Here is a 12,079-nt window from a genome sequence, read left to right on the forward strand (position 1 = left end):
GTATAGATTAGAATGTCGTCATGGAAATCCATTAATTGGACTGCAAGCAGTACATCTTGTTTTGTATATATAATATATCTATGTGCACTTGTCCTCCATAATAACGTATGACTAGGCCACGGGTGCAGCACATTTGTTCCCCCACACGAGCCAAAATGATTGGAAAACAGACGTCTTTGGAGAGATTTTTCACGGCGAAAAAGGGCACCTGACGAGACAGAAGGTGAGCCTACAACCTCAAAGACTCACGAACTGCGAAGGAGTGCATTCGTGACCCGTTTGTGAGTAAACCCAGTGATTCGAGCATGTCTGTGCAACAAGGGGTTCAGCTTGTAGAGATCGCAAATGACGGCAACCTTAAACGTACATTTGAGACAATTAAAGTCATTCCGGAATATTCTAACAGCGGTACGAGAACACTGCAAATCATGCTACAATTTCCAACATCGCATCTTTGTGAAGCGGGCTTCTTAATTAATGCTTAACGACACGGCCAAGGCGTTAACGGTGAGAGAACGGTGTGCAGCTAACATGGCAGGATGGGTCTGAGGAGAACTTTTCTACGTATTCATCCACGATCAAACGTAAGTTAATATTCCTTTCTTTAAAGAAAGTTTGTAGTGTCTTTGGAATTGCTGCATTCGCCGCCAATGGCCGCGAATGCGGTAATTTAACGTGCATCCGCAGAACCGCATAGTTGCAGTTTTTGATGGGTTGCAAAATTTGTCAAAACACCGGTCCGTGAAAAAAAGACTCAAATCACACCAGTCCGTTGTGTAAAAAAGGTTGGGGACCCCTGGTCTAGGCAATACACACACGCTGTAGGGTATGTGCTCGTGTTGTATCGGTCGTGAACGATTCGTTCTTTTTGAACGAATCACCTTCTGCACTGATTCGTTCTATGAAGTTGGGGCTTGTTAGCTGCGTGGGAGGGCGTTTAACAAGCGGCAGCGTCTTCTGACATCGCACACGACCAATCACACGCCAGCCTCATCGTGGGCAGGGGAGGGAGCGGGAACAGAATCAGGGCATCTGTCCCTCACTTCCATGTGTGGCCAATAAGCAGCCAGCGTGCATGCAGGGGGCAAGACTGAGTTATGTCACTTCCCGTTCACTTACTCTGTCCTCTGGCTCCTGACCGAGCTTGTTGTTAACTTGGACTTTCCAGTCATGCGGTGAACAAGTCAAAAAATGAAAGGAAATGACTTTGTCACATATTTGTTAATGCGGAGCCTATCATATGCTGCTCAAACAAACAAAAACACCACACAAACCTAGCGAGCATGGTTTAGTGTACTACTTTTCTCAACAGACTCGAGACTACATATGACGACATACTATCAAATTTACAGTAGTTTAAAACACTTTCATGGGTAGCTACGAGGCAAGCAAAAGCTGAGCTGCAGTCGTGTGACGGCAGTGCAGGGGGAGAGAACTGTCATTGTATGGAGGCATGATCTCCATAATACTGATTTGCAATGAAACTGTATATACATGTCCATTTTTTCCGAGTGTTTTATTTATTTATTTCGTGTCGGAGCGTGTCGGGTGTTGGTTGGTTTGACAAATTATGTCCATCCATCCATCATGTGCTACTCAAGCGCCCAAAAACAACGCACGCGGGCACGGGAGATGTCGCAATATGTTTACGTTTTTCTTAACAGACTAATGAGAGTAGAAAGGCGACATCGTAAAGAGCAAACAATTATTTCTCGTTAGCATTTGACGATCTGAGATGAGGGGACAACAGAGGAGCTGACCGGATTATTTTATTTATTAATACCAGTGATTTGCAATGAAACTGTCTAATATCAAAATGTAGTATTGTTTTCATTTCAGAGCAACACATTTGACAACTAGCTATTTACACTTTAGTTTTAACAATAGTTACCAAAAATAATAGCTATGAGCATAAAAACAAAAACACAGCAGAGCGTGAAGTAAATATGATGTGTTGGTCGTTCCATATTTAGAAATTAAACCTTCGATTTATTTTCGGGACAGCAAGCATACCGCGTTGGCTGGTATCAGCAGCATTGTATATGTGATCAAGATCATGCTAAAGGAAGTCTGTGTGCCCCCGACCCTAGAGCTGGGAATCTTTGGGCACCTAACGATTCGATTACGATTACGATTCAGAGGCTCCGATTCGATTATAAAACGATTATTGATGCACCCCCCTCCTTTTTTTCCTCTTTTTTTAAATGTTTTGTACATTAGTTCCAAAATTGTTCAAAAATACTCTCAGGCTAAACCACACTACTATTTTAGTATCAAGTTAACATATAGCAGTAAACAAATATACAAAAATAACATTAAATAAAAAACTCCAGTCCCCATTCTGTATCTGCAGCTTTAAACTACATTCAATTAATTTAATGTTGTGAATCAACCGTTAAATTTGTTAAAATTGCTCCCGTTATTCCATAATTTCCCTTTTGTCTACTTTTGACATGTGAAAGTTTTAAAACTATTTTAAAGATAGATTCAAGTCAATATTTTACCGATTTAGGAGTATTTTAGATAAAAAGTTAATTAGGTTTGCTTGGAAGGTTCGCTACAACAGCCTTGCAGGGAAGTGTACTGCTTTAAGATGGCGGCCGTTTATAAGGGGCCGGGTAATTGGAAGCATGATGTTTAGCTACTCTCGCTCCGTTCCGTCCCGAAGACCGCGCGGCGCACTGAGTGTTGTGTACTTCCGCTTTACTTCACATATTTCAATAATCGGAATTTGGATGTTTGTGAATCGTTCTCGAATCTTCCACGGCCAAATCGCGAATAATCTAAGAATCGGAAATTTTGCACACCTCTACCCGTCCCCAAACCCCAACTCCCCCCACAAAAGGAAAATGTTCAACCGCGTCCTAAATCGAAATGCAAGCACGAGCCATGACTTTGATCCCATAGAAATACGACAGACGACGCGGAAGTTCTCCCTCGCTTTTGCAGCAGCAGGAGGGAGACGATGCCGTGAAAGCAGAATGATATCGTCTGTCACTCATTTCTGAAACTACGACGGGCGGTCAATGAGGAGCCTGTGTGCAAGAGAGGGAGGGACCAAGCAATGTCACTTCCCGTTCAGTTATACTGCGAAGCGGTCTTTGGTGATTCGTTCGTCAACGTCACTTCCCGTTCACTAACCGAACGATTCATTTGGGCGGGGAGGGGGATGAGGGCGGTGAACGTTTCGTTGAACGATTTGTTTGAATGATTTGTTTGAACGATTTGTTTGAACGAACTGGAATGGATTCGTTTCCTCAAGTGAACAATAGATCCCGTCATTACTACTGTGTGCCAACTAAACATTTTTATAAATTCTTATAAATACAGTTGTCATTGACAAATTTTTATTCCCACTCAATTATTTGCCTCAGTCAGTGTTCTAGATTGCGTGCAAACAATAACCGAAATAAACAGACAAACAATTCAACCATCATGTTTCCAAACGCAGCAGTTCAAAACTCTGTTTCCCATAATGCCTAGTGCAGCTTTGCTCACTGGCAGCTACCCTATTAGCGAGCACCGGTAGCTGAGGAAAAAATCAAATATTGCTATAAAAGTTTACAGTCATCGGCAGCGCAATGATTAGAGGTGGGATCTTTTGGCACCTAACGATTCGATTATGATTACAATTCAGAGGCTCCGATTTGATTATAAATCGATTATTAACCCCCCCCCCCTTTAATGTTTTGTACATTAGTTTCAAAATTGTTCAAAAATCTTCTCCAGCTAAACCAAACTAATGTTTCAGTATCAAGTTAACAGTTAAAAACAGTAAATAAAATCCTCAAGTCACATTCTGTACCAGCAGCTTTAAACTACATTCAATTACTTTATTTATGTGAATCAACCGTTAGAGTTGTTAAAATTGTTCCCGTTATTCCATAATTTCCCTTCTGTCTACCTTCGACATGTCAAAGTTTTAAAACTGTTTCATCATTTAAGATAGATTCAAGTCAAGATTTTGCCGATTTAGGAGTATTTTAGATAAAAAGTTGATTAGGTTCGCTTTACCATTACAACAGAGCCTTCTATAGAAGTCTACTGCTTTAAGATGGCGGCTGTTTACAACGCGGCAACTACTAAATGGCGAGTCTATCATTTCTCATCGTCGTTCTCTTGACATGATCTAACGCCGCCATCGACTGTCATTTTGCATTTAATGCTACACATATATGATATGTACTATAGCCGTATGTGGCCGTATGTTTGTAGCAACTAGCAACTGGGCGTTGTTTGAAGCAGCTGTCGGACGCAGGTATTATTGTTTTTTATATCTAGCGGCATGAGTTGAACATGATATTTACTCTCAGTCCGTTCCTCATTGCGTCCCGAAGACCGCGCTGACCAGGGGTAGTGTTAACCGAATATTTTCCGTCGTTGACCGATTTTTTAAAACGGTGACGGAAAAAACTGAAGTCCATCTGTCATTTTGACAGGTTGCAATTCACACCCCAGGCCACAGGGTGGCGAGTGAGCATATTAATTAGCTATTGTCTCACTTGATGCATGACGTCGTTGGCCTTACTCAGAAAAATGTCAAGGCAACTGAGTGTTTGCCTGGCACGGCCAGACTGTTCTCCCTGTATTTTTCAAACACTGAGAGAAAAGTCTGGGACACAGCCTCTCGAGTAGGTACAAAATCACTCGACAAATCAGATTTGTTTATTTGCGTGACGTGTTTTTCACGAGCAACGTCACTCTTGCGCGCCGAAAGTCGTCTCTACAACAACACGGATGGCGAACGGGAAAGCCGAGAATATGTTCCAATCCGCGGTAAATTCCGTTTTAAATGAGCTAAAACTCATCGACACGAGTCATTGACAACAGTCTGTCTCGCGCTAGCCATGTTGAATAAACTCCTTTCTCCTCGTATGTTTACTTCCGCGCCAAGTCCCTCGTCCTGCCCTCGTCGCTTTGCTAACGGCATGTCTGCCCGTCGCTGATTGGTGCACTCCGCTGTCTGTTTGCCTCTTGTTAAGCTTGTTCGGACAGAATATTAATTAAAAATGAATGAAAACTAAATACTATTGAATATGTCATTATTATCATTTTAAAAATGTAAGTGACGGGTAAAAATAGATTATGACCAGATTTTTATGACACTCTCAGTCAAAATGACAGACAACGAAAAAGTCTAGCGCAACCTCTGGCGCTGACTGTTTTATTTCTGCTTTACCTGGTATAATTCAATAATCGGAATTTGGATGTTTGTGAATAGTTCTCGAATCTTCCACAGCCGAATCGCGAATAATCTAAGAATCGGAAATTTCGCGTGCCTCTAGCAATGATGCAACATCAAACGGGATTTTACTGGGGCTGTCCCAAACGACTAATTTTCTCCCGATTAGTCAGCCGACTATTTTTACGATTAGTCGACTAATCTAATAATTTAAAAAAAAAATTTTTTGTTTTTTTTTTGTTTACTAATTTAGCAATGAAATTTTTGTTGACGCTTATCAATTCACAAACGACATATTGGAACACTTAAATTATTTATTAAAGTACAAATAAACACGTAAATAACAATAATAAATCACAAATAAACAATGAGTTAAAATGCTGATAGAATTAACTAGTGTAGCATCCCGATTGAAAAGATGGTCTCTTAAACTGATGGTTTACAACTTTTTTTCCATCCTTGATGTAATCACACTGTAAGAGCTATGGTGCACACAAATAAAACAACACAATTAGAAATTAACATAAATTTTTCACCTTTTTCCTTTTAACCCTTTAAGGTCTGGGCCTATTTTGTCTGATTTTGCATGCCTTTGAAGTTGCCTTTATATTTCAAAGACAGAATTGTTTACGATGGCCTGGTTTGGTCCCTTTTTTTGTGACACCTTGAACTTCATGTCCAAACTGTTGTTTCCTTCACTGACCAATTATAAATCATAATTTTGGGCCCAAAAAGACCAAAAATTCCAAAATCGTTTTGTCAAAATTTTTAATATTGATGTCCAATTGACAACCAAACATGCGTAACGAACCGTTTTGAAACTTTGTAATATTTATTCAACATGTTAGGATGAACATTCAACCAAAAAAAATTAGAATAAATAGTCTTTTATTTGACAATTCAACATAAACAACAGGTATAGCCATAGGCGTTTTTTGCATTTATACATGCTCTAGTCAAAACAGGTTATATACAGCAGACCAAACAGTGAAGAACAGTGAAAAAATATACCATCTAACACAAAAAGTGTTTAGAGGCCATCTCTTTATGAGTTTAGGTATTGCGGCCCATCACCTGATGAAAACTATGTACACACAATCAAGCTTCTTGAACACACATTTATATACACAAATTGAGAAGACTGATTGTGGGAAAAAAAATATATATATAACATTGGGGGAAAAAGTATTTTCAAAAATATTTACAATAAACAAGTTAAATTTTTTTCAGGCATGCCACTCCGAAAAGCAGTTTCGTCCTGGAATTAGACACAGGGCTACATCACAGCCCACACTTCCATGGGGTGTCGGTCCTCTTTCCACCCTTCCGTTTTCATTTCACTTTACTTTCATTGTCACTATAAATGTACATGAAACAAAAGTCAGTATTTATGAAAATAATAAAGTATAAAATAAAAATATATACAGCAATAAATAATAATGGAAATCTATATGTATGACAATAGAAAGAATACCGTAGCTGAATATGTGCTACATCCCTAATCTTCATATAGAAAGAAGACCACAAATTATACTTTGATCTGATATGCACATTTTATTATTACATACACAAACACGCACTTATATTGCATCAAAATTAACTTTGTCTTGCAATATCAAAAGAAACTTTTACAGCATTAAAAAAAAAAAAAAAGTGAGTTGGCTTACCTCTGCTCGTCGATGGCGTCACCCACGTGTTCAAATCCGTCACTATCTTCACTCGAGGACTCTTCCGAAGAAGACGATGATGACGAATTTGGACCACCCTCTTCCTCAAGTTGATCAAAAAGCACAATTGCTTGCGCTAAATTTAGTTTTCCGTTCATCCTCAAAGTCACACAAAGTCGCTCGCCCGCTTGCTTGATTCAAACGGCCGTCGCTCGCCCCCTCGCTGCGTCAGAACACTCCTGCCTCTCGTTCGGTGGAACCTCGCACGGCAGTTATATTTATAAAAAAAAAAAAAAAACGCATTTTGTGCTTCCACTGTGACTTCGAAAGGGTTCGTTTGATTTGTGTTTTTTTCATGGAGCTTCCGTTTTGAAAAAGGACAAGAAATGATGGAAATATAGACATAAACAAATGATCCATGCAGCGTTTTAATGTTTTTTTGAGAGGACAATAAAACTATAAAACTTAAATGACAATATCTCACGTTTTAGTTGGTCGATTGACTTCAAATAACAACGAGAGTAAACCGCAACTTCCGCACTTTAAAACGAGACCAACCAACGGCATGTGGGTGACGTAATTAAAACGCGAGAGTGCTTCAAAGACGACGTGCGCTGAGGACGCGCCGGCGCGTCCTTCGACTCTCAAGGGTTAAAACTTATTTATATATCAATGAATTGCCTATATGAATTGCCTTTACCTTATTTTATTACCTTATCATTGACAATCTCTCTTGAGTGCAATCACTGTATACACTTTATATATTTATGACCTTTTAACCTTATATAATTTTCTATACCATAAAATAAACCATAACATGAAATAAACCTTTCAGTTAGCATTAAGAACAATACTAATAGCACTTCATAGGCCCATTGTCAATGAAACATTATTATTTAGTAAGGCGACAGCACCCTCTGGTGTACAGAAAATGAAAAAAAAAAAAAAATTTACAAACTGGGTGACGGCGCTTGAGGTGTTAATTCACGGCCGATGTGCAGCCAAGCTTGGCATTGAAGAGACAGGACAGAAGAGTGTACCCTCCTTTGTTTCTTTGAAATAAGTCAATGTTTTGGACACTGGTGCGTTTTTTTTTTTAGCTTTGTGCCGCTTGCATACAGAGCATCCGACATTCTGAACTTTCCACGCATATATTTTTTTTACCCCTTCATTAACCGTCGACGGGATGTTGTGCTCGTCGACGGATTTACGTCATCGATGACGTTGACTATGTCGACTAGTCGGGACAGCTCTAGATTTTACAAATCACACCAGTACAAAGCTTCAACAGAAGTCAGTTGCTGAAAGGTAAATTTAGCAAGTGTGCATACCGTTTGCCTATGAGCGCCTGTCTTGACGAAGGTTTGTTTGGGAATGATGCCTGCCATAATAAAGCCAGTCTGTGACTGCTCACGCATGCACAAAAAATGTAAATGTATTGTCACAGGCAGCACAGTACAGTGGTAATCTGTGCAAAGCGTCAGTCCATTTCAACACACGCTAATTGTCCCGTAAAAAATAATGAAAATCGGACATTTTCATCCATTTAAAAAACCCGGTAGGATGCCTCGGGCAGGATGTAAAAATTGGACATGTCCAGGCAAAAGAAGACTTTTGGTCACCCTATATTAGCATTCTATAGCATTTATGCTTGCGGACTTCTGCTATGCAAGTTATCCATTTGCAACAATGCAACATTTGACTAACTTGCATAGCAAACGTCCGCTAGCTTAAATGCTATATAATGTTCACCAGATACAGGCATGAAAATCTCTCACCTTTCGGACAATTTCACTGTTTTGAAGTAAAAAAGGGTGTCCTACGTTAATTGTGTAGATCCAAGGAGAACATTTTTAAGGGTTGGGGGGGTCGGGAGATTTTTATTAATGTCGGACGCTTGGTATGCAAGCGGGGAAAGACTTATTTCAATGAAACAAAGGAGGGTACACTGTTGTGTCCTGTCTCTTGAATGCCAAGCTTGGCTGCACGTCGGCCGTGAATGAACACCTAAAGCGCCATCACGCAGTTGTAATTTTGGAAGACGACCAGAGACAATTATAAGCTGGCAGATTGTCAGGCCCTCTAACTAACTAACGACATGTTTTATTAAAGTTGCTAACCCTGTCGCAATATATACAAAGTCCATTTATCGCACGGTAAATAAAAATGAGGGCGAGAATTTTCACGGCTGCGTTTTATCATTGCGTGCATGCGTACATTTGTCCGTTTGTTTATGTGGTTTACAAATAGCCATTTGTCGCAATGTAGTACCCATGAGTTCCCGAACGTGAGAAAAAGCTGGACTACGCAGACAATGAGTAAAGTTCATCAGTGCTAAGAGGGCTAATTTTGCAGGCCCAGCCTCCGGCACGGTTTTGTGTGGTGCGCATTTTACACCTGAAAGCTATATGAACTATGGACAAATGAAATCAGGTTTTGCTAAGAAATTGCTGCTGAAAGCAGATGCGGTGCCTGCCTACAGGCGCAGCCACCTAAATGTCCCGAGATAACAAGAAAGAGGACGATGACTGGCTCTGATGAGACCACCCCACCACCCCAAGCAAAGCAAAGGAGGGAAATGGCCAGAGTGAGTACTCTTTTATAATAAAAAACATATCACGCATTGGATATAGGACTGGACACATGTATAAATTATCACTCGTAAAATATAGAGAACAAATCCTCTAATCCCATTCATATTTGTGTCGGTTGGCAGAGCGAAACCGATGATAGCATATTAAATGATAATTATTCTATACATTACTTCATTTTGCGGTCACGGTGTATCAGCTTCATAAAAAGAAATGCAAAACAAACCATTCGGTGATTCTGTTGCCGCCGATGTTTCATCAGTGTGATTGCTCCCCTCAATGATCCTTTCATTAGGCTGCATTGGCTTTCGTTTGGGCTCAAATTGATAACCCAAAACACCAAAGAAAGCTTCATAGCTCTCCTCGTCACCATTAAATGAATGTTCGTTACGTCTGATTCTTCGCTGCAACTAAAAACAAAATTGTCCGCCATCATCGCCGCCATTCAGTACTAAGCACTGAGCCTGGTTGTTTCCGTACAGTGACGTCACGCACACAATGTGCTAGATTGACAATCGACCTAATTTCTATCATTTTCTTCGTGTTGCGATGTGTGTAATTACACAAAGTGGCATGATATGAATTCAAAAGGCATGCGTTGATGGATAAATGATGGAATATTAGCATTTCCCCAGGTGTTGTCATACCCTTTAACAAAGAACATAGGCTCGTAGCAGTGTTTCCCTCTCTCACTAACTCGCTCACTCGCTTGGATGCGGCACTTCTTCGCGTGTAAGCGCCCTCTTCTTCACGTGAGCGCATTCTTCTTCGCATGAGGAAGCGCAAGGGCGCCCCCACTTGAGCGTGAAAGCACCATAAAAACTAAAAGGCATGCATTTCAATATAATGATAAATAATACACTTTAACACATGGGTCCCCAAACTACGGCTGGATACGGCCCGCCTCCACATTTGGTCCGGCCCTCTAAACCAGGGGTCGCCAACCTATTCCACAAAGGCCCACTGTGGGTGCAGGATTTCACTCCTACCAAACACCATGACAACACATTTTCCCCAATCTGGTGTTTTACAAGTGCAATCAGTTGATTGGAGTCAGGTGTGGCTTGTTTTAGCAGAAGCCTCATTGGTTCAACTGTCTCTGCTGGATCGGCTGGAACAAAAACCAGGACCCACAGTGGGCCTTGAGGACTGGGTTGGAGACCCCTGCTCTAAACAATACCAGAGAGCATTTTGAATTTTTTTTTTTTTTTTACTCAATAGTGTTATTTCCTGGCCTTTTTCTGTGAGGAACTCGCAGAGGGTTATTTGGTTATTATCTATTTAATTATTAGTGTGCTTATTATTATTTATTATTATTATATTATATTATTATTTCTATTTCATTTACTTTTGTTCCGTGAAGAATCCAGAAAAGGTTATTTGATTGTGGCTTTCTGAAAAACAATAATTTTTTACATTTAGGCACTTCTGCAATCGTCGCACTTTTTCTGTTACAAACTGACCCCGGCCCCTCATCAGAGAAGAGAAAGGTTATGTGGCCCTCACAGTAAAAGGTTTGGGGCTGCTTTCTGCTTAACACATGTTGCCAAAGGCAGAACAACGACCTACTGTATATGCCAATATTATTTATTTCTATTAGAAAAATGCTACACATTCTTGTGCATTTGCCACTTATCGCCACAGTTAACATTGAGGCTTTGGGCCTCTTTTGGTAAATGGTGTTATACTTATATAGCGCTTTTCCACCTTTCAAGGCGCTCAAAGCGCTTTACACTGTCTCGCCATCCACCTACTAGTGACGCAGCACCAGGAGCAACTTGGGGTTCAGTGTCTTGCTCAAGGACACTTAGACGAGTTCATCAGGGCGGAGAATTTAACCCACAACCTCTGGGTTGGGGGACAACTACTCTACCACTGAGCCACGCCACCCTCGTTGACCTCGTTGTGAGTTTGTAAGGTTGTGACTTCTGATTAAACAAACTCGATGCCAATCAAAACGTTTGTTCTTCTTTTTCCCAAAATTAGAATCGATAAGGAATCGAATCATTAAGCAATATCGATAATGGAATCGGAATCGGAAAAATCGTATCAATTCCCATCCCTAGTCATCAGTCATCTATCCAAAAATCACACTTACTTTTTTGCAAATCCTTGATCATAAGCAGACTGGTTGAGGAAGCAGGCATCATCGAAGTCCTTGTAGCAGAGATCACGACACGATGATCGCGTGAAATTCATTCGCCTAGTACGAACAAAAGATGTCCATTCACGTGCCCTGCTATCCTTCAGCCACTCATACAACTTTTCTTTAGATTGAGAACAATACATTGCCACACACCGTCATGGCATCTTACCGAGAAGCAATGCAACAATACTGTGTGTATGGCGGACTTCCCTCGCAGTTCTCGGTGTGACGTAAATTCCGAAGATTTCTGAAGATTGTCGAAGAAAAGCATTTTCGTGGTCAAGGGCGTTGCTATGGGTTAAACAAAGAATCTGGAAGGGTTGCGTTAAAAAAGATAACGAAAATATGCTTATAATCGTTTAGCCATTGATATTATTCAAAAACATGGTTGGCCAACCTTACTTCACATTTGGCCTTTAAAATGTATGATGTAGGACTTCTCCGTGTCTCATTTGTAGGCTTTTTCATAAGGGAAATCGGCAATCGGTGGTCA

At 40.5% G+C, this 12,079-nt stretch overlaps 1 protein-coding gene across 8 annotated transcripts in view; it reads left to right on the forward strand.

Annotated features, from left to right (window-relative positions):
* Nucleotides 1-12,079, forward strand: part of LOC130911305 (zinc finger protein 79-like) — a 76,411-nt gene that overhangs the window by 12,293 nt on the left and 52,039 nt on the right. For 6 of the 8 annotated variants that reach the window (XM_057829181.1, XM_057829178.1, XM_057829180.1 and 3 more), the window contains one exon: nucleotides 9,332-9,436. The exons of the other annotated variants lie outside the window; for them this stretch is intronic. In XM_057829181.1, the coding sequence (XP_057685164.1) occupies nucleotides 9,374-9,436 (63 nt within the window). In that variant the 5' untranslated portion in view covers nucleotides 9,332-9,373. The remainder of the gene's footprint in view (nucleotides 1-9,331; nucleotides 9,437-12,079) is intronic. 8 annotated transcript variants of the gene reach the window in all.

This window comes from Corythoichthys intestinalis, unplaced genomic scaffold (assembly GCF_030265065.1).
Source record: "Corythoichthys intestinalis isolate RoL2023-P3 unplaced genomic scaffold, ASM3026506v1 HiC_scaffold_25, whole genome shotgun sequence".
NCBI lineage: Eukaryota > Metazoa > Chordata > Actinopteri > Syngnathiformes > Syngnathidae > Corythoichthys > Corythoichthys intestinalis.